At 41.9% G+C, this 23,746-nt stretch overlaps 1 protein-coding gene across 3 annotated transcripts in view; it reads right to left on the bottom strand.

Annotated features, from left to right (window-relative positions):
* Positions 1-1,137: 1,137 nt before the first annotated feature.
* LOC115147218 (VPS10 domain-containing receptor SorCS1) overlaps positions 1,138-23,746 on the bottom strand; it is a 139,676-nt gene continuing 117,067 nt past the window's right edge. Inside the window, exons 15-27 of one of the 3 annotated variants that reach the window (XR_003866295.1) lie at positions 22,180-22,297; positions 20,020-20,153; positions 18,897-19,010; positions 17,989-18,160; positions 17,520-17,706; positions 16,371-16,504; positions 15,695-15,818; positions 14,591-14,703; positions 9,628-9,762; positions 4,617-4,716; positions 3,840-3,945; positions 2,644-2,809; positions 1,138-2,286 (exon numbers count right to left, since the gene is read on the bottom strand). Coding sequence is in view for 2 of the 3 variants with exons in the window: in XM_029689324.1 (XP_029545184.1) it covers positions 2,222-2,286; positions 2,644-2,813; positions 3,840-3,945; positions 4,617-4,716; positions 9,628-9,762; positions 14,591-14,703; positions 15,695-15,818; positions 16,371-16,504; positions 17,520-17,706; positions 17,989-18,160; positions 18,897-19,010; positions 20,020-20,153; positions 22,180-22,297 (1,672 nt within the window). In the remaining variant the exon portion in view is untranslated. Of the gene's footprint in view, positions 2,287-2,643; positions 2,814-3,839; positions 3,946-4,164; positions 4,263-4,616; positions 4,717-9,627; positions 9,763-14,590; positions 14,704-15,694; positions 15,819-16,370; positions 16,505-17,519; positions 17,707-17,988; positions 18,161-18,896; positions 19,011-20,019; positions 20,154-22,179; positions 22,298-23,746 lie in introns of those variants that run through there. The other 2 variants (XM_029689324.1, XM_029689325.1) reach the window with 2 other exon arrangements.

Raw genomic sequence — 23,746 nt, 5'->3', positions numbered from 1 at the left:
GACACAGAGTAGGTGAACAGATAATCTCTGAATGTGTGGTTCCCACCGTGAAGCATGGAGGTGGTGGTGTGATGGTGCTTTGCTGGTGACACTGTGATTTATTTAGAATTCAAGGCATACTTAACCAACATGGCTATGACAGCATTCTGCAGCGATACACCATCCAATCTGGTTTGCGCTTAGTGGGACTATCATTTGTTTTTCAACAGGACAATGACCCAAAATACACCTCCAGGCTGTGTAAGGGCTATTTGACCAAGAAAGAGTGTGATGGAGTGCCTCATCAGATGACCTGGCCTCCATAATCCCTCAACCTCAACCCAATTGAGATGGTTTGGAATGAGTTGGACTGCAGAGTGAAGGAAAAGCAGCCATAAAGTGCTCAGCATAGGTGGGAACTCCTTCAAGACTGTTGGAAAAGCATTCCAGGTGAAGCTGGTTGAGAGAATGCCAAGAGAGTGCAAAGCTGTCATCAAGGCAAAGGATGGCTACTTTGAAGAATCTCACACTTTTTTGGTTACTACATGATTCCATGTGTTATTTCATAGTTTTGATGTCTTCAATATTATTATACAAGGTAAAAATAAAGAAAAACCCTTGAATGAGTAGGTGTCCAAACTTTGGACTGGTACTGTACATTCTAGGTTGTGTGTTGGTGGGTGGGTGTTCGTATGTGTGTATACAATATGTATGCTACATAGTTCAAGTCACTTGGAATATTTTAGCATCACTGTCCAGCTACAGTAGAATAATGGTTACATGAACATTTCAGAAATATCCACATTTTTCCACCATAATTGTCTTTATGGAACGACAAGGACAATAAGGGCCTTCTGAAATGCCATAACCATCAACCAAACAATCACGTCTGTCAGAACACTTCAGGGTTCGACTGCGTCTAACCCTGCTTCTCAAAACAAGTTAACCATCCATGTACCCTACCATCCTCTACTGTCTGCGCTCTATTTCCTTTGGTTCTTGAAAGGGGGTATAATACGCTACAGAGATGGAGAACACGAGGCCGAGACTGGGGGACATTAGCCTAAATGTGTCACCAACCTTAACCAGCATTGAGCTTGACTGGCTGCATTAACTAAATTCCCGACTAGACTTGCTGTTCTGTTCTCCCTATTTCAATGCCCTGGTGTGTCTTGCCCTAAAAGGCAGCCCACTCTTTTTTCGCTCTGAATGCTCCATTTGATATTTCATCTTAAAGCAGCTGTTTTTCATTTTAACTTTTGCAACCTCCAAATTGGGACATCAGTTAACTTCGGGAAAAAAGGTTACTTTGAGAGGATATTGACTGATTTTGATGCCCGCCAAATAACTGTCTTCTGCCCATTTCTCTTCTATGAAATCAAGTGTAACTAATGCATGGTGTCAGAGGGAACTGAAAACTTAATGAATCTACATTGACTTATCTTGAAGTCCCTATCATGGTAGCAGGCTAGCACCATGGTTCTCAGGCAAGCTATTATACTGGGGAAAAAACAAAGTGTCATACAACTAGTGTTTCTCGTTAAATATAGCTCGTAGTGTAGAGATTAACAGCAAAGTTCAATAAAATCACCAAATCAAGAGAGACAACCAAACCCTATATCTGTCTTCAAATTATTACATTGTAAGCAAAAACAAAACATTTTAGTACAAAAGTGTATTGTGCCATAATCAGCTTTTCGCGAGACAGTGAACGGAACGGAAACAAAATGGTTGTATTAATAATTGATATCGTTTTCAGTTTGCAATTTGTTATTAAAATACACAAATATCACAGACATTCATGATTTACTAAATAAATGTGATTTTAAATTCAATTATATACTTTAAAGTATATTCTTATGAATAAATAGTGTACCACCTCTGTTAGCGACACACAGTAGCGAAAAAGATGTAAGACACTTACAGTAAGCTAACCAAAAGAGTTGTTTTTTATGCATTTTTTTCTTTAGATCATGCTGGCTTTCCATTTGTAGTTATGTACTTGACTTTGTATAAATACATTTCATTAAAAATTATTTTTTATTGGATAGACATATATTATGTATAAAAAAAAACCTGTATACAGTTTCTTCTGGTTTTCACAGAGCACAGTAAGTGTCAGCAAAGTCAGTAAAGTCCAACATGCACAGGTATAAAGCTCAAAACCATTGTGTCCGCTCAAATGATTCAAAAAGTCCATGACACAGAATGGAGTTGCTGTTTTCGGAGTTGTCCAGAGTTTTTAAACGTTGATGTACGTGGGGAGTTCCGTTGAGAACTTGACATGTGCGTGAGGTTTGATGCATCCTTTAAAGGAGAAAATGATGGGAGACAGAGACATGAGGAAAGATGTCAGAAGACATTCCAGTCAGTATGAGTTAAGTCACATTTCTCCACAATGAATGAGGCTCTTGCTCAAACCTTGAGTGGAATGGGGCTATCAATTTAATAATCAAAACCTCAGTGACAGTCTCTTTTGTGAATGACAAAAGATTATATTCATGGCAACCGATATAGTATGTGAAAGCGATGGAACCAATTTAATTATATGACAAGAAATTGCAGTAAAAGTTAAATTAAATTTGTAGTACTACACTTTGTAACTCATTAAAAAAAAGAAAAGAAAAAGAAAAACATTTTTATAAAAGTGGCGTATTCATTCACCGATGGGCCGTATGTTCAACTCTGTGTCCATAAGCTCCGGAGAAGTCACCAGCTCCCTCGGAGTGTTCGGGGACACCAGGGTGCTTTCCGTCGGACTTACTGGACTCGGGATCATTTCTTGTTCTTTTTCGTTCTGCATCTGCGCATAGACGTTGAGGCCTGGGATCTTCCTTGAGGAAAGATTTACAATGAGACGGGGGATAAAGAAATTTGCCAGACTAATAAAATGGGAGAGGGATTGCCTGCTTCAGGGACCAAATAATTCTGATGCTCCTCTTTACAACCCAATAATGTGTAGCCGCACCCAGGAGACATACCCAGTTGACTTAAATGCTTTGTTTCAATGCCTTCCGGCCTCATGTCTAAGTTTGTATATACAGTTGTATGTAAAATAGGATTATACTGTATGCTTTTGGAAGGCAGAGGGTCTGGGCAGAGGAGTTGTAGTCGTTGTTTGTGTGTCTCTGTAAGTTGCTGTTCGTATGTGTACGTTTGTATTTGATGCAAAAAAAGGGAACACAAAAATACAATATTATTAAAAAACGCAATTAGACATTCTACTGTATAAACACATTTATGTTCTAAGACCTATGCGTTGTTTCGCTCTCCCTCTTCTGTTTCTCTCTATAGATCTCGTCTCATTGACCCCTACTGCCCTTTCACACAGAACTGTAACATGGTGGATGGAAATAATTTAACATTTCAGAAAGGTCAACTAGCAAAGCTCAAAGGGCTAAATATTGATAATGCCTGAAGGCTGACTGGCATTTCATTTGCGGACAGAGAAAATGCCTCGACAAAAGGATTCTAAGAAAGTTGAGAGAGATAAGCCATTTCTCCCTTGAAACTGAAAGTTTTCACACAGACGTTTGATAGACAGTATTTTTGTTAAATGCCAAATGTCTAGACACTCAGTAACTCCCATTTGGTTAGTCATTTTCCCCAATGTACTTTCTGATGTATAACCATAATTATACTGTAGCTCATAGCTCACAATTGGTGTCAGAAGTGGGATTAGACCCTAGTCGAACAGTGAGATCATAGATCACTCCTCAGTGTCCTAGCCAATTCAAAATGTTTTGTCAACACTCAGGAACGTTCCCACTTGGTTAGTAACATTCTCCCAACGTCCTGGCAACTTACAACCAGATATGGGTTATAGAGATCGTCTCTATAGTATATCATGAGCACTGTACCTTTTGAATTTATAGACGACAAATATCGCCAAACCCAGAACCACAACCGACAGCAGCATGAGCATGGCCGAACCGCTGTGGTTCTCACTCGTGTCCACTAGGGGCGCTGTAGAAGTGGGAGACAAGAGTCACACAGTACAGTATACATTGAATTCCAAACAGTTTCCATAGAGAACAAGTAAATCATGCGTTTAAGAAGTCAACATGAAAAGTGACACCTACTAATTAATAAAATACAAAACATAAAATAATTAATAAAAAAAATATATAAAATTGTATTGTGATTACGTTTTTGATACGGTAAGTATTTATTGACTTCTCTTACTCTTTATCTTATAAGCCCCTAGGACAGTAGCAGCATCCCCAAAAGGAAGAGGCACACATACTTGTAACGATGCTCACTCTCTGAATGTCTCTGTGTAGCTACATGATGGGAGCCAATCAGACAACAGGGTTGGGGGGGTGTTAGTCGCTGGGCAGGAAATAGACCTCCTGGGCCTGTATTCACAAAGAGTCTTAGTGTAGGAGTGCTGATCTAGGATCAGGTCCTTCCTTTCCATATAATCTTATTTGTTATGATCTAAAATGCAAAACTGATCCTAGATCAGCAGTCGTATTCTGAGACACTTTTTGAATACGGGCCTTGGCTCTCTATTTCTATCTAGAACTATCTCTATCGATCTATATAGTCATTAAAAAGACCCAGTTATCCTCAATACACCGAGCAAACACAAACAAAATGCAGGTATTTGTATTCGAAGAGATGTAGACACTTACCTGCTGACAAATGTGCAGCGTATACTGTGACCTGGACCCCAGGCCGAAGGGTGAACTGGACCAGGTTTTGGTTGAGGGCGCTAAGCAAGATTTCAGAGAGCTAGAGAGGGAGAGACAAACACAACAAAAAACATCCATTTAAAGTATATGCGCATCGATTTACACAATAATTAGAGTATTAAGATTTCTAAATCAACTTATTGGAGCTTTTTATATCAGAGAAAGAGTATATACAGTGTGTGCAAATGGCATGAGGTGGTAAGGCAATAAATAGGCCATAGTAGCGAAGTAATTACAATTTAGCAAATTAACACTGGAGTGACAGATGTGCAGATGATGATGCGGTGCAAAAGAGCAGAAAAGTAAATAAAAACAATATGGGGATGAGGTAGGTAGATTGAATGGGCTATGTACAGTTGCAGCTATTGGTTAGCTGCTCAGAAAGCTGATGTTTAAAGTTAGTGAGGGAAATATATTGCTCATATATTTGTGAGCAAGACAAATGAGCTGATCATGGACAACAGGAAAAGGCGGGCCGAACAGGCCCCCGTTAACATCGACGGGGCTGTAGTGGAGCGGGTCGAGAGTTTCAAGTTCCTTCACCAAGTCCACATCACCAACGAACTATCATAGTCCAAACACACCCAAGCCAGGGCACGACAAAACCTTTTCCCCTTCAGGAGATTGAAAAGACTTGGCATGGATCCCCAGATCCTCAAAAAGTTCTATAGCTACACCATCGAGAGCATCCTGACACGTTGCATCACCTCCTGGTATGACAACTGCTAGGCATCTGACCATAAGGCACTACAGAGGGTAGTGCGTACGGCCCAGTACATTACTGGGGCCAAGCTTCCTGCCATCCAGGACCTATATACTAGGCGGTGTCAGAGAAAAGCCCAAAACATTGTCAGAGACTCCAGTCATCCAAGTCATAGACTGTTTTCTCTGCTACCACATGGCTAGCAGTACCAGAACACCAAGTCTAAGACCAAAAGGCTCCTTAACAGCTTCTACCCCGAAGCCATAAGACTGCTGAACAATTAATCAAATGGCCATCTGGACTATTTACATTGACCCCCCCATTTGTTTTTACACTGCTGCTACTCGCTGTTTATTATCTATGCATAGTCACTCTACCTACATGTGCAAATTACCTTAGACTAAACCACTGTATCGTTATTAGCCTCATTATTGTTATTTTATTGTGTTACTTTTTATTATTATTATTAGTTCATTTGGTAAATATTTTTTTAAATCTTTCTTGAACTGCATTCATGGTTGGTTAAGGGCTTGTAAGTAAGCATTTCACTGTAAGGTCTACACTTGTTGCATTCGGCGCATGTGACTGATTAATAACTTGTTGGGGATAGGGGGCAGTATTTGCACGGCCGGATAAAAAACGTACCCAATTTAATCTGGTTACTACTCCTGCCCAGTAACTAGAATATGCATATAATTGTTTGATTTGGATAGAAAACACCCTAAAGTTTCTAAAACTGTTTGAATGGTGTCTGTGAGTATAACAGAACTCATATGGCAGTCAAAACCCTGAGACAAATCCTGACAGGAACTGAAATCTGATGTGTGGATATCACTTCAAACATTTGCCATTGAAACACACAGGGGCTTATGAATCATTTAGCACTTCCTAAGGCTTCCACTAGATGACCCCAGTCTTTAAAAGTGGTTTGAGTCTCCTACTATCAAAACTGACTGAAAGAGAGGCTGTGGAAAGTGGTCACAGGTGGAGGGCCATTTACCATTATGACGCGGCCGCCCATGGCTACCCTCCCCTTTTGAAACGTTTTGAAAGACAATGCAAACGTCCCCATGGAATATTATTGAAGCTCTGGTTGAAAAAGGCCCTAAAGATTTATGTTATACAACGTTTGACATGTTTGAACAAACTTAAATATTTTTTTTTTGTACATTCGTGACGAAAAGTCCGACTCACCACGGTACATTTTCAGTAGCCTTCGGAGCGCGCTAACAATTGGGACATAAATGATTAACTTCTTCGAACAAAACTACATTTGTTATGGACCTGGGATTCCTGGAAGTGCTTTCTGATAAAGATAATCAAAGGCAAGGTTTTATTTACAATAGTATTTTTGATGGTTGATCGTTCCAAGATGGCTCCAACATGTATAGCCTAGCCTATTTTGCTGGGCATACCATGTCGTTTATTGCAAAGTGTGATTTCCCAGTAAAGTTATTTTTAAATCTGGCAAAGCGGTGGCATTCAAGACATGTTAATCTATAAGTCTTTGAATGACAATATTACATTTTAACAATGTTTTCGAATAGTAATTTTGTAAATTGTAGTGCTGATTCACCGGAAGCATTTGAGGGAAAAGATTTTCTGAATGTCCCGCGCCGATGTAAAATGCTGTTTTTATATATAAATATGAACTTTATCGAACAAAAAATGCATGTATTGTGTAACATGATGTCCTAGGATTGTCATCTGATGAAGATTGTCAAAGGTTAGTGCTGCATTTAGCTGTGTTTTGGGTATTTGTGATGCATCTAGTTGCTTTGAAAATGGCTGTGTGATTATTTCTGGCTGGGTTCTCTCCTAACATAATCTAATGTTTTGCTTTTGCTGTAAAGCCTTTTTGAAATCGGACAACGAGGTTCGATTCAGGAGAGGTGTATCTATAAAACGGTGTAAAATAGTCATATGTTTGAGAAATTGAAGTTATAGCATTTATGAGGTTTTGCATTTTGCGCGACGCGATTCCACTGGCTGTTGATTAGGAAATGTTTTACCTAGTCGGAGCAGAGATTCAAACGAGCAACCTTTCGGTTACTGTCCCAATGCTCTTGACCGCTAGTCTATAGATCAACACTAAATCAAATCCAACTGTATCTAATCTGCATATAACCTCTCAATACACTTCACCATACAGTATAAGAGACAGAATATAAATAGTATACCTACTAGAAGTATCGGTTCGTTTCAGAATGAGTTTCATCTCATGCATACCATGCTGAGGCAGATCTTTCCACCACATACTTACTGATACTAGACACCCCCACGGCTCGCTGCTACTAGACACCCCCACGGCTCGCTGCTACTAGACACCCCCACGGCTCGCTGCTACTAGACACCCCCACGGCTCGCTGCTACTAGACACCCCCACGGCTCGCTGCTACTAGACACCCCCACGGCTCGCTGCTACTAGACACCCCCACGGCTCGCTGCTACTAGACACCCCCACGGTTCGCTGATACTACACACCCCCACGGCTCGCTGATACTGCACGCTCCCTCCATCCAGAAACACATTTAAAGTGAAATATCTATGGATGAATCCATGCAGGTTCTCACCACTTTAATACATAATGCAGGGCCTATTTGATGAAAAACCTTGCTTTTACTCCGGTTTTTAGAGCGACAAGTAACCTTCTGCACAGAGAACGTGCAGTTTGGACATAAATCAGACATATCACCCTGACCTTGAGGCTACAGCTTGAATACAATGTTCCATTTCATGATGCTTCCAATTTAGTCTGGACATAGTCCCCTGAACTATACCGTCCATTTGATATCAAATCACACAAATTATGATTTGTACCATTATAAATCTAAACTGAAATGCATTATGTCAGATGTGTCATTTAACAAAGTTGTATCCTTTTTACTTTGCGTTCAGGCCAAAGACTAAAACAGAGAATATATATGCAGGTCATGCATAGAAAGACCCTGGCTAAACAAATTCCCTTTTCCCTGCGGAATCCATTTTATTTCTTTGCTAGGCTTCATTAATTTTATCTGCCTCATTTACCAAATGAATTGTGATATGAGTAGTTTCTCCCAGTCCTTCACATTGCTCCCGCTTTTATTTCTTACCAAGTTTAAAATTAGACTATAGCTATGAATAATTACTTTTTCCTCACTGTGTATCGGGGTCACTAAATCTATTATACATTCTAATAAGCACAACCGCACATTACACTTTCAAGATGCAAATCTTGAATAAAGATGTATTGCTGGGGCCTGAGTGAGAAGGGTCTTGCCATAGCCAGGTAGATTTGAAGGGGGGGGGGGGGGAATACAATTCATTTCTTCCTGGTTCTATTCTACTCACATATTTTTAATGATCATCTATGATCTATTATTTGGCCTTGGAGCTAATTCAGTACATCTTGATACCTGCTGGTGATTCAGTGGCCAGTATCAGCAGAGACACTATCTTTGTCAGGGTTTATTCCTGTGAAAGACTGCAACCCCTGCCCTCTCACAGAGATGACTCGGGGTATTCTACAGTAAAATTGTCCACAGTGATGACTTTTAAAAGCGTGTCACACTTATTGATGAGGCTAGTTGATATTCTGCAGTGTGTGTGTGTGTGTGGGGGGGGGGGGGGGGGGGGGTGCATGTGTAAGCCCATGTGGACAATATTGACATCTACTGGAGAAAATATGAAGCCTTATAAGCCATACAAATACGTTGCAATTCTGTTTTCAGACCATGTAGCAGTATAGACCAACACAGCTATGTATTAGTGAAGAATATTAGAAAAATGAATATTTCTAAGCCTACTCATATTTAGTTCAGTGGAGACCTCTAAATTATGCCAAATGGAATAACAAGGAAATCAACAGATGGCGAACATGTTGGTGCAAGAAAACAAGTGCTTAGCTGTCAAACCCAAACATCCAACAAGCAGAGTAATATCCCCCTAAAATATAGCTCCAAATGTCATTCAGTGATAAGTATTTGTCAAAAGAACACATAAAAAGTATGCTCCTACTCCCACTCAAACATCTGGCATGAATCAATATAGGAACATGATGTATTCAATTTTATAGTTTACTTAGATGTCAGATACCCATTTTGCTAATAGTTAACTGACAGGTAACACTGACAGATATGCTTTTTTAACCTGTTACAAGCATGAATAAGCCTTTATATCATGTATTTTGAATAAGGCTAAGGCCTATAATATGTTATGTCTATGTTTCAAACTCACAGAAAATGCCTGTTATTTAATCGATCATACCTGGTCTAAATGAGCTGAGTTCTTCTCTGGCTTGCCCTCCGTTAACTCTTTGTCTGGCAGGAGGAAAACCTCTGCTGCCGTGGGCAACCCTGGTAGGACGGTGACAAGGAGCTGCTCTGGGCTCACCCCTGTGGCCTAGAGAAAGATGAGGAGGAGGGAGAGAAAGAAGAGAGAGATGAGAAGGGAGAGGGGTAGGATGATGAGTTGGGAGAGGAAGGGGAAAGAGAAAGCGGGAGATGGAGATCAGGAAGATGGAAGAAGAGGAGGGAGATGGAGAGGAAGAGCAGGAAGATGAAGAGGGAGAGGAGGAAGAAGAGGGAGATGAAGATAAAGAGGAGGAGGAAGATGAAGAGGAAAGGGAAGAAGAACAGAAAGAGGACCAGACTGGATCGCTTTTCATGTCACTAAGCACATCAAAGTGGAAAGCAGTGGCATCGAAAAATAGGAATTGTCTGTATGATCATAATTAGTGTGACTGTGATACATTGCTGTGATACTCACTGTGATGCATTATTACTAACATCAATGAGACTTAGATGTGAAATTATCATACTTCTCTGGTCCTGAGCTGTTTGTATCAAATATGGTATGATTTCCGTTCTCAAATATATTGAATAGTATGAGCAATTCAATACATTTTGTGGATACTACAATGTCTATCCAACATGTCATGTGAGAATTTGAAGTACATTATACAGTTGAAGTCGGAAGTTTACATACACTTAGGTTGGAGTCATTAAAACTTGTTTTTCAACCACTCCACAGATTTCTTGTTAACAAACTATAGTTTTGGCAAGTCGGTTAGGACATCTACTTTGTGAATGACAAGTGATTTTTTCCAACAATTGTTTACAGACAGATTATTTCACTTATAATTCACTATATCACAATTCCAGTGGGTCAGAAGTTTACATACACTAATTTGACTGTGTCTTTAAACAGCTTGGAAAATTCCAGAAAATGTCATGACTTTAGAAGCTTCTAATAGACTAATTATTATCATTTGAGTCAATTGGAGGTGTACCTGTGGATGTATTTCAAGGCCTACCTTCAAACTCAGTGCCTCTTTGCTTGACATCATGGGAAAATCAAAAAACATCAGCCAAGACCTCAGAAAACAAATGGTAGACCTTCACAAGTCTGGTTCATCCTTGGGAGCAAATTCCAAATGCCTGAAGGCACCACGTTCATCTGTACAAACAATAGTACGCAAGTATAAACAACATGGGACCACGCAGCCATCATACTGCTCAGGAAGGAGACGCGTTCTGTCTCCTAGTGATGAACGTCCTTTGGTGCGAAAAGTGCAAATCAATCCCAAAACAACAGCAAAGGACCTTGTGAAGATGCTGAAGGAAACGGGTACAAAAGTATCTATATCCACAGTAACCTGAAAGGCCTCTCAGCAAGGATGAAGCCACTGCTCCAAAACCGCCATAAAAAAGCCAGACTACAGTTTGCAGCTGCACATGGGGACAAAGATCGTACTGTTCGGAGAAATGTCATCTGGTCTGATGAAACAAAAATAGAACTGTTTGGCGATAATGACCATCGTTTTGTTTGGAGGAAAAAGGGGGAGACTTGCAAGCCGAAGAACACCATCCAACCGTGAAGCACCGGGGTGGCAGCATCATGTTGTGGGGGTGCTTTGCTGCAGGAGGGACTGGTGGACTTCACAAAATAGATGGCATTATGAAGCAGGAAACTTTTGTGGATAGATTGAAGCAACATCTCAAGACATCAGTCAGGAAGTTAAAGCTTGGTCACAAATGGGTCTTCCAAATGGACAGTGACTCCAAGCATACTTCCAAAGTTGTGGAAAAATGGCTTAAGGACAACAAAGTCAAGGTATTGGAGTGGCCATCACAAAGCCCTGAGCTCATCCTATAGAAAATTTGTGGGCAGAACTGAAAAAGCGAGCGCGAGCAAGGAGGCCTAGAAGCCTGACTCCATTACACCAGCTCTGTCAGGAGGAATGGGCCAAAATTCACCCAATTTATTGTGTGAAGCTTGTGGGAGGCTACCCGAAACGTTTGACCCAAGTTAAACAACTTAACGGCAATGCTACCAAATCCTAAGTGAGTGCATGTAAACTTCTGACCCACTGGGAATGTAATGAAAGAAATAAAAGCTGAAATATATATCTCTCTCCTATTATTCTGACATTTCACATTCTTAAAATCAAGTGGTGATCCTAACTGACCTAAGACAGGGAATTTTGTACTAGGATTAAATGTCAGGAATTGTGAAAAACTGAGTTTAAATGTATTTGGCTAAGGTGTATGTAAACTTCCAACTTCAACTGTATATACAAAAGTATGTGGACACCCCTTGAAAATAGTGGATTAGGCTATTTCAGCCACACTTGTTGCTGACAGGTGTATAAAATTGAGCATACAACAATGCAATCTCCATAAACAAGCAATGGCAGTAGAAGGGCCTTTCTGAAGAGCTCAGTGACTTTCAACGTGGCACCGTCATAGGATCCCACCTTTCCTACAAGTCAGTTCGTCAAATATCTGCCCTGCTAGAGCTGCCCCGGTCAACTGTAAGTGCTGTTATTGTTAAGTGGAAACATCTAGGAGCAACAACGGCTCAGCTGCGAAGTGGTAGGCCACACAAGCTCACAGAACGGGACCGGCGAGTGGTGAAGTGCGTAGCTCACTACCGAGTTCAAAAATGCCTCTGGAAGCAACGTCAGCACAATAACTGTTTGTCAGGAGCTTCATGAAATGGGTTTCCATGGCCGAGCAGCTAAGCCTAAGATCACCATTCGCAATGCCAAGCATCGGCTGGAGTGGTGTAAAGCTTGCTGCCATTGGCCTCGGTTAGTGTCCCAACACAGTGGAAAAGCGTTCAATGGAGTGATGAATCACACTTCACCATCTGGCAATCCGACGGACGACTCCGGGTTTGGTGGATGCCAGGAGAATGCTACGTGCCCCAATGCATAGTGCCAACTGCAAAGTTTGGTGAAGGAGGAATAATGGTCCGGGGCTGTTTTTCATGGTTCGGGCTAGGCCCCTTAGTTCCAGAAAAGGGAAAACTTAATGCTAGAGCATACAATGACATTCTAGACGATTCTGTGCTTCCAACTTTGTGGCAACAGTTTGGGGAAAGCCTTTTCCTGTTTCAGCATGACAATGCCCCCGTGCACAAAGTGAGGTCCATATAGAAATGGTTTGTCAAGATTGGTGTGGAAAAACTTGACTGGCCTGCACAGAGCCCTGACCTCAACCACGTCGAACACCTTTGGGATGAATTGGAACGCCGACTGTGAGCCAGGCCTAATCGTCCAACATCAGTGCCTGACCTGTGAGAGAAAGATTACGTATTTACCTGCTTTGTTTTAATATTAATAGTTAACAATTATATGCTTAACAAATAGTAAGAGATTTTCATAACTACTAATGCTGTGCTTCTGTAGAGGGATGGTTCTCCTCTAGCTCCCTGCAGCTGGTCTGTGAGTTTACTCAAGGACATGGGGTGACCTGAGATAGAGAGAGCCTGGACGGAGTAGAGCAAACCCCTATTTGTCAAGGTGGCTTATGATGCCCCAATCTGCATGGGAGGGGTGGAACCAGCCATGTCTAAGAATTTTTAGGTCTGCTATATGGGGCCTCAATTATTTTAAGTATTGTTGAGCTCTCGGTCCATCACTCAAGAGTGTGGGGTCGACCAGCTTCATTATTGCAATAATTAATCGATATTAAATTAAGATCATTGTTTGAAGAAATGCCAAAGTCTCTCTAACTTGGTTAGAATTTCCACCATAGACCTCACTAATGCTCTTGTGGCTGAATGGAAGCAAGTCCCCACATCTAGTGGAAAGCCTTCCCAGAAGAGTAGAGGCTGTTACAGCAGCAAAGCGGGGACCAACTCCATATTAATCCCCATGATTTTGGAATGTGACATTCAGCGAGAAGGTGTCCACATACTTTTGTTCATGCAGTGCATGTCCCTCACACTGACGGTTGATTACATTCGGAGCTACAGTCCAGCTGGGCCTAAATTCACTAAACCATGACAATCAGACATTCAGTGAGATTTATTTGTACATGTATGGCCTCCATAAATACGACCCTGAACTCACAGGCGACCAGCAATCCCATAGTTCAATGTGACAGGGAAGGCAGTGCAACAGCAATTTAGAATGTACTTGAAGTCATTTTCCCTTGCCAGTTATCATAAAACGTGGATTCATCTCAGTCACGACCTGAGGTCACAGGGAATGTATTGTAAAGTGGACCACAGACTAAATACACTGAACCAAAATATAAATGCCAAAGTGTTGATAAACAAAGAGTTTTATGAGCTGAAATAAAAATTAAAATCCATATGCACAAAAAGCTTATTTCTCTCAAATGTTGTGCACAAATTTGTTTACATCCCCATTAGTGCTCCTTGCTACAATAATCCATCCACCTGACATGTGTGCAATTGGCATGCTGACTGCAGGAAAGTACACCAGAACTGTTGCCAGATCATTTTCATATCTCTACCAGAAGCTGCCTCCATTAGAGATTTTGGCAGTACATCCAACTGGCCTCACAACGTCCAACTGGTCTCACGTAGACCACATGTAACCACGCCAACCCAGGACCTCCACATCTGGCTTCTTTACCTGTGGGATCGTTTGAGGTGGGGGGGATTTGTGATTAGCTGGGCCTGGCTCCTAAGTGGGTGGATCTATGCCCTCCCAAGTGGGTGGGCCTATGCCCTCCCAAGTGGGTGTGCCTATGCCCTCCCAGCCCCACCCATGGCTGTGCCGCTGCCCAGTCATGTGAAATCCATAGATTAAGGCCTAATGAATTTATTTGAATTGACTGATTTCCTTATATGAACTGTAACTCAATAAAATCGTTGAAATTGTTGCATGTTGCGTTTATATTTCTGCTCGGTATATACTCTGTGTGTGTGAGTGTATGCATGTAATATACAGTTAGATACAAGGACCACTCACTTTGACCATGGAGTTCTTGATGACTCTGCTGACGTCCAGTCTCCATTCGGCCACGTCGGGGTTGTGGTCATCCAGGTTAGATGAGAAGGCTAGTAGATGTGACCTGGAATATTCTACACAGAGAAACAACTATATGATGATCAGCTGATGATGATGCTTTTCTATTTCTGTCCTATTGTCTGAAATAATTAATGTGTCAAATTATCGAGTAGCAAACAATTACTTTTAACTACCTCTAAATAGCTACCGTAAATTACGGACTACAAGCCGCAACTTTTTTCCCAGGCTTTGAACCTCGCGGCTTAAACAATGACGTGGCTAATATATGGATTTTTCCCGCTTTCATTTTTATTTTATTTTTTAAAAACACATTCTGTGACGTGCTCAGTTTTTTGGCGGCATGAACTTTCATTAGACCAATGAAATTGCCGAACGGGTTACGGTCAAACAACTTTTTTGTTTACTGTTTAGATTAAATCGAGCGCTCTCAAACTTCATCATTCTGATTACGGTAGTCATTTTGTCACCCTCATCATGGCAAAGACACGGAGAAATGCATATGATGCAGCTTTCAAGTTGAAGGCGATTGATCTGGCTGTTGGAAAAGGAAATAGAGCTGCTGCACGGGAGCTTGGTCTTAATGAGTCGATGATAAGACATTGGAAACAGCAGCGTGAGGAATTGACTCAGTGCAAAAAGACAACTAAAGCTTACTGCAAATTTTTTGTTACAAGCCGTGTTTCGTTAAAGCCTACTCATTTTTGTTACAAGCCATGTTTCGTTAAAGCCTATTTATTTTTGTTACAAGCCGTGTTTTGTTAAAGCCTGTGTAAAGGTCATTTGTTTCAATGTACCGGTAGGCACCTGCGGCTTATAGACATGTGCGGCTTATTTATGTTCAATATATTTGTATTTTTTAAAATTCAGTGGATGCGGCTTATATTCAGGTGCGCTTAATAGTCCGGAAATATGGTACTTTAAAATCACACTTACTAGCCAACCTCCAGTGCATTAAAATCTACAAAGTCAACTAGAAACCAACCTCTGGCAGTATACATGGCTGTCTGGCTGTTTACAATACAAACCAAACAAAAAACAGCTCACCGTGGACAGCGATGGTTTTCCGGTCCTGCAGGATGGCGTTCCCAGCGGACACCTGCACAGTGACAGTGTTGACGCCTTCCTGGGAGAATGTGCACGCCACGCTCCCTTCCAGGGTGATTATCGGCTGCAAAGAGAAAGAGAAAGAGAGAGAGAAAGAGAGAGAGCGAGAAAAAGGGAAGAGCGAGAAAGGGGAAGAGCGAGAGAGCAAGGGGGTTCCCATGGGAGGCCCTTATCAACCTTGTTAACATCTCACACAGGCACTATTTACACTACAGAGGTGTCAGCCGGGAGGCAGGCAGGCAGCCACAGACATAAACACAACCCACATCGCCCCCCAAGGAACCATGATCGCAGCTGTGCTACATAGAACTGTCCGGAGAGAGTTCCATGAGACACCAGCAGTTCTCTCTGTCGTTACTTGGATCTCCATTTGTTCTTGAAATGGCTCAGACATGCTAATTCTGGATAATTTCCTCATGTACTAGAATAGCTAGCAGCTGCATTAGTAGTTAAACTCATTGCCCAACCAAACAAAACAAATTTTGAATTAAGTCAGACAAATACTGCTCAAATTTATAAATCTGGCACAAATCTTTCTTCACGTCACTTTATCTTACAGTGTGAAGGATGAGCATACAATAAAACTACAAGTCCCAGCAGTATTGAAGTATCTTACCTCAGTGTTATTTCCGAACCACCAGATGTAGGTGACTGTTCCCACTTGGCTAGGCCACAGCACAGCGGTGAGGTTGACTTCCTTGCTCTTCACTGCCACAAAGGGAGCGGAGAGATGGATATACTCCAGCTGACCTACTCAGTCACAAAAATACATGACAGTGAACCCACTGAGACTGACTCCACAACGTTTTGGGGCCTCTTATGAAATGGATGAAGTTGCATTCAAAATGATCTGCCCCAAAAATGCATCACAGTGAAATGACTGAATCCACAAAGTAAGTTTGTAGCCCCGTATGATATGAAATTAAACCACACAAAATACATACTACAGTGAACCAATTGACTCCTTAAAATTTTGTGGCCTTGAATTAAATGAAGGTAAGCAGAAAACTTCAGAGTATCCGTCTATGGGGCCCTTATGAATTGAAGGCACACAACAACAACAAAAAAAGTGCGCTGCATTCAGAGGATCTGGTCCATTCTGGGACGTTGTGGTCACCATCTGTGTGTTATTTTTCATCCCTGGCACTCCTGAGGCCTGGCTGGTCCCATTTGGAACGGCTGGCACATCAAAATGGACAGATTGCAAGGTCCCACAGCTCCCTGATCAATAAGTCAACTACGTTACATCTGTTACCCATGAAACCACCAGTGGTGGTCAGCCCCATCATCACAGAGAAGACGGGAATGACTTGCATGTTAGAGTTAGAGTGGGGGTACCCTGAAGGGGTATTATATAGAGAAAATGGCTTCGGCTTGACTGGAATTGTAATGGATTTAGGCTACCTTCATCTCCACTGATGTCGGACCACGACATGTCGGACCACGCATATTACACAAACAGATAACAAATATAGCGTTCTATGCCAGGACTACAATACAAATGTGTACTGTTGGGGGTACTCGAGGACCAGGGTTGGGAAACACTGTTCTACGCAAGTAAAAGTCTGCAAAGGAACAATTTTGTGTGTCAGAATTGTATAACTACCTCATTCATATGTCTGTAGATTACGGGCTACACTGACATAAGGTAAGGTGCGGTAAGGAATAAAACTACACTCACATGTTAAAGGTTGAAGACCAAACATGAAGTACGGAGGATGAAGATCATGACTTGGTGAACCCACAGTGAGAGAGACAGACTCACATGTGACGTGGAGGTACAGCACCACGCTCTCCGACCCCAGGCTGTTCTCTCCCGTAGCGGTCACACGGTAGATCCCCACAGCCTTGTAGACGTGCTTGACCCCATCCTCTATGGAGCTCACGTTGGAGTAGGTCAGTGCGTGACCATCCCCGAAGTCCACCATGATGCTCGTCCTGGCTCCGTCGCCCTATACAGGAGGTAACAGTCATCAACGATTGAAGAAAGAAAACGGTACTCTTACAGTAGCTACTGTAGGTATGTTTGAAATAACATTTCCATGAACATGTTATTTGCTAACACTTTATATGAAGATGTAATGGCATAGTAATATAATAGAGAGTATTTTGTTGCTATTACAGAAGTGGAGAGTTGACATACATTTTACAATACTGAGTTAAAAGTCAGCGCCCGGTCTGAATGAACAGGGAGCCAGTTATTGTATTGCTCCTTAGGAAAAAAAAACACTCACCTCTTCAAGAAACACCAGGAAGGTGACATTGGTGCCCAGCGTAGCTGTCAGCTTTCCTTCACTGGTGACGAGGTGCAGGCCTTTGGGGGCCTGGGTAGGACAGTGCTGCCTCCTGGCCGTGTACTCTGCTATCACTCCCGCTGTGCAGTTATTGGACACAACCTTCCTGTAGCTGAATGTACATAGGTCACAACCGCGGTTAGAAGCTTTGCTGATGGATACATGAGCATAGAGAAGGACGACCTTAGCAGGTTGGCAGGTTGGATATTGAGAATACATTCTCTTACAATAATGTCCTGTCATTTGAAATATCCTTATTCCAAGTGTACCTTTGCAGTCAGTTTTAATTAAATAGTGAATGAGTGTACATACAGATGTAGGAACTTAATTTGAGCCAGAAAATAACATCTTACTGCAGTGGGCTAAATCAGGGTCACACAGTGTGATTCTTGGTAGTCTTAAACAAATCTACTTTGAAACAAGAGTATACAACTCACACACACGGTGATGGGCTTAAAAAAAGAAGACACATGTACCATGTCAGATATAGAGTTGAAATGTATTCCATTTTTAGTTTGCATCCCAAAATTACTCTTTATATACACATCACAGGAGACTGAAATATACCAAAACTGTTTGACATAAAAACATCTAAAATCCGGTGTTTCTATGAAAAATATTAATAACATTCCACCAAAAACATCTATTTTGGTCGTTGACGGCAGGAAAGGGCTACTGAGCGTTTTTGTAAGGGAAAATTACAAACTTCAGAAGCCTTTTTAAACCTCAAATACACTACAAATTTTACATTTCCTGCATTGCAGGAAAGTTCTCCTTCAACAGGGTGATCAAATTAAGATCCAACATCTGTAAGAGGCTAATGAGAGTCCTGGGGAAAATCTGCTTACCCAGTGCTGTTGATGAAAGTAGTCCCTGTGGTACAGCTTCTAGACATGGACGATGGGAGGAACCAAAAGGCAGGGGTGCACTTGCCGTCACTCCGCCTCTCGTAGCCATAGTCACTGTAATGTTTGGATCATATCAAAATAAACAGCAGTCGAGTGAAATGCTACACAGTAAACTTTTATAAGTGATTCAATTCCCGTCTCTGGTTTGTTTGTCCTATCATTAAAAGGCAACGTTGCCAGCATGCGCATCCTCAAAATGATAGGAACAAATTGGCCCAATTAGGCCGACATGCAGAAGTGTTGTGATAGTTAATGAACACTATTAAGCCCGATGATTAACTGTCTCTTACTAAAACTCATTCCAAGTTCACCGCCTCACTCAAGGGGCCCATGGATTTAGGAATTAACAAAAGCAACATTAATAATACTGATAGATAATTAAAAGAAATTGATTGTGAAGTTTGTAGCAAATATGCTTTGGAAATGCGTCGTTGATGAACAGAGTCACTGGCAAAAGCAGAAAACCACAAAAGCAGTGACAGAGTTGGTTTCTTAAACGTATGGTGACATTCAAGGAAAAACACACACACTTCCCTATCCCACTCCCTATCCCCATGCAAACTTGGATCCTGTCAACCCTCCTCTCTCTCTGTGCTTTTTCCTTCATTCTTCGACACACACACAGCTTGGAGTGGTGCAGTTGACTGCATTCCAAGCCTCCAAGAGAATCCAGAAGCTAAGTCTCCTCTGCAATTCTAATCTGGAGTGAGCTTCACCATGACGGTGATCCCTTATCTTTTCATCCTTCGCTTCCAGGCTTCTTTTTTTCATCCTCCACTCCATATGCCAGTGGTATATTGATAGGGCGGCTTAGGCAGAAGTTGTAACGCTAGATGTGTTTGTGGTCGAGTAGTGTGTTGGAGTCTCTCCTCAAGTACCATCAGCCAGTTCCGGTTAGTTGATCTACCTATTCCATTCAAATAAACCGTTAACTTGTGTAATGTTTACTATGTGTATTATGTGCCAGTTTACTTACATTGTATTTACACTGTACCTACTTATGCGTAATTTATGCGTAATTTAGGGGTACTTAATGTGAAGCGGGACACATCTGTCTACTCACCACTCAAAGTCGGCCTCTGTGCAGTCGCAGGGCGCCGAGGTCATCGTGACCGAGTATGTCTTACCCATAACGCACCTGGCTATGGGCTTCAACTTCCTGTAGATTCTTTTCACTCCCATGATGCACGGCTCGCCCTGTGGATATATTTTCCGAATTGAAAATATATTTTGGAGAAAATGGGTTGCTTTTGTTACATTTCACCCCATCGCCATACATAATTTACTGCAGTGCGGTGAACCATGCCTGTATCATACTGTGTGTGAAAAGGCATGCTGTTGCTTTTTCCTTTACATGGGCTTATTTTGCATCGCTGCCCACTGAGGCTCATGTGTGGTGTGCTAGCGGTAAGCGTAGCTAAACTTAAGACACTTCTCTCTCTCATGTATCCTACACCCAAGCTGTTACAGCTCGCTTGACTTAGTTTCGGAAAAACATGTATATTTTTCGTTTTGGTACGTAGGGCCGTGCTGGATGAATCAAAATGGGGTTTTTTTAGGGGCAAAACAGTAGTTCTGCCATTCTCTCTCGTAGAGTCAGGTGGTTTAACAGGAGGCTCGAGTGTACCCTTCAGAGGCAGAGTTGGTGTCTCTCTCTTGTTTCAAATAGGGATACCTACGTAGATTACATACATATGAATTTGGACTATGACAGCAAATACACTGAATGTGGAGTCAGGTGGTTTAACAGGAGGCTAGAGGAGTGTACCCTTCAGAAGCAAAGTTGGTTCTCTCTCTCTCTCTCGATGTGATAACACAAATGGCCTGATTGTGGCTTTAAGACCATTTGGACCCAATCTGCTATTTCAACACCTTACCCTGCCACAGACTGTTGCTTTATAAAACACACACACACACCACAGCCTTTCCTTTGTGCCAGTTCCCAATCTGTTCTGCAATGTTTACCTCTATAATTGAATTGGACTGTTGTCCACTTCCATGGCTATATGTTTTGATCGTTAGGGCCAGCCCAATCATATAGCTGCCTGAGTCAATTGTGGTAGCTTGGTCAGAATAAAGAAGCCCTCTCCGTCTCATCCTTATGTTTGGCTCTGGGTCTGTCTAGGCATGAGGTAGAGCATTCGCTCTGGCTCAAACGTATGCAGTGTTTTATAAGGAGCGTTGTAGAGACATCAGCAAGAATTAGAGGGACTATGCCTAAGTGCTTTTGGGCCTGAGGGAGAGGAACGCCCGGCACCTGTCCAGCGCACACTCAAGAGCTCAACGCAAAGCAGAGGGTGGAGGTAAGTGAGTGATCAAGCAAGTACACTGCATGCCAAAACTGTTTTTCATTCTATCAAGGGTCTCGGTCTATCTTGACCTCTCTGTCAAGTAAATGACAAGAGATGGAGGTTTGTGGGAATGGCCCCAGAACACACATAGTAGCAGTAGGGGCAGCATGTAACCTAGTGGTTAAGAGCGCTGAGCCAGTAACCGAGAGGTCGCTGGTTCGAATCCCCGAGACGACTAGGTGAAAAAAATATACCGATGTGCCCTTGAGCAAGGCACTTAACCTGGATAAGAGAGTCTTTTGAATGACAGAAATGTTCATGTAGCAGGTTAAAGACGCATTATGCAGAAATTGCTCCGCTGGTTGCTAAAATTCTAAAAGTTCGCCTAATTTCAGTTTATGTGGCAAGTATAGTGTAGAGAATCATTGTAATATCTAAACCACTGTGGAATATATTTTCCGTAACCAAAAATGTTTGAAACTGGTGTACAAAATTATAAGTGAGACTCAAAAACAAAACTTATGACCAGAAAGCATAGAAGTAGGACACAGAACAGATCTACCACTTCTTAGACTTGCTTTCAATGAGAATGACAGATCTATAACTGAATTTGGTCGGGTCGCCCAAAAAGTTACATATTGCAGCTTTAACTTGATAACATTTTCCTGACGTCAGACATCTTTTTGAAGAAGTCAGAGTAAGTTACAAGTTTTATCCCCATCTTAAAAGTTTGGGTGACACTTCAAAATAGAGGTAAGTGCAAAATATAAAGTGCTCACAACTTCTTGCAATGGAAGTTCTTTGGTCATAAAGCACAGAGTTGGGTTGTTAGTGTTCTACATGTTAGGAGCTATCCATGGCTGAAATGACCAGGCTGAGGTAGGCCTGTGAAGCTAGTTCTTCTGCAGACAGAGTTATGTAGGTGCCATTACCCGGTTGTGTAGGTGCCATGTTTGGTAATCGCCCTCTGTACATCTCCGGTTGAAGATGGACCTGAAGTCAATCTTGACCAGCTGCCACTCGGACCGGTGACTGACGTGGCCAAAGATCCTGCAAACAGCAAAGAACCTTACAGCCTTAGCAGAAAAGGTACACTGGTATCTGGTTGTCAGTTAGCAAAGCCACAGCAGCTGTGAACACTGATAGGTACACTACACTGAAACACAGCAGTCTGGTTATAAGTACAGAAGGTGGCAGAGGGAAAAACACTAGTCAAACTAAGGTGTGTCAGGTATGGCACCCATATTAGGAAGTCCCTCAGTGGTCAGACCGAGGCATCAGTCAAGACAAGACACTTCTGAGCTGAATAAAATATACTTAGGAGTAGTTGGCTAGAGGAATGTAAAAAGTGTGGACTCCACATATTTTCTTTCTTTGACTTGGACGAACAGGACAGTTATTACTAAAAGCTTTAGAGAAACGGCATTTGGCAACTAATGGAATGTGTACTATGGAATCTAAATGAATCACTTTAAAAGAAGAGATATGTCTTACAGGGTGTGTATTTCCCTCAGATTCAACAAAAAACTTCAACCGAAATTCAAGGTTATAACACCACATCAAATTAACATTCACACGTCTCAGAAAACATTCCTTCTCAGAGAAAATTGGGTGGGAGTTTAACTGGAATTGACCTCCTCTCTCTGCTAACCAAACAACAAATGTATCACAATCAATCCATCAATTAACGGACTGAGGCGCTGGTCCATAACTGTCACTAACTGTAAAATCATTATTAATTGATAAGAAAATGATAAATAATGAGGTGTCCATACACAGAGATGCAGAACAGCTGTAGTAGGCTGTCAACAATCTCCTAACAGTATCATATCCCACAGTCCTGTCTGTCTCAGCTGGTTCAGAGAAGTGTATAGCACTCTGGGCCTACAGGGAGAAAGTCATTTATCCTATAAATTCCTTCCATCTTCCCCGCTCTCTCTTTCCTTCCCTCCCATCATCTGTCTGTCTCTCCCCTCATCTCTCTCGCCCCACTTCTGTCCTTCCCTCTCCCAGTCTCAGCAGCTGTGGCCTATCCTTCTGTTGCCGTGCCGACTACAAAGTCAACTGTCTCTCCGTCACTCAGTTACGGTGATGACAGGTGTTAGAAAAGACTGATGTAAGGGCTATGGGAAACCTTATGCAGCAGCCGTCAAAGTTTTACACCAAAAAGTGCAATAAGAGCAGTATCATCTCATGTAGTATAGCTAAGTGGGTCATTCTAGAACGAAAGAAGTTATCGGAAAGACGGAAAACTTCATATGCCGTGTTTCTTAAAACTATTGAGTCAATGTTGCTACATAATGCAGAAAGAAGTTGTAGAGTCGTACTTTCCTCTTCGGTCCTTCAGACATAGTCTATTTTATTTTTGATGATGTTCCTCGTGTTCTTCAAACGGAGTGCTCTGCTGTCGCCGGTCTCCCAACACCACTGATGTCTCTGTGATCATAATCCCGAGACAGATGGTTTTGATGTGAGTCTAAACCTTGAGAGGGATCTATT

This window comes from Salmo trutta, chromosome 14 (genome assembly GCF_901001165.1).
Source record: "Salmo trutta chromosome 14, fSalTru1.1, whole genome shotgun sequence".
NCBI lineage: Eukaryota > Metazoa > Chordata > Actinopteri > Salmoniformes > Salmonidae > Salmo > Salmo trutta.
The sequence above is the reverse complement of the archived record's forward strand: the minus strand, read 5'-3'. Positions and strand labels throughout refer to the sequence as shown.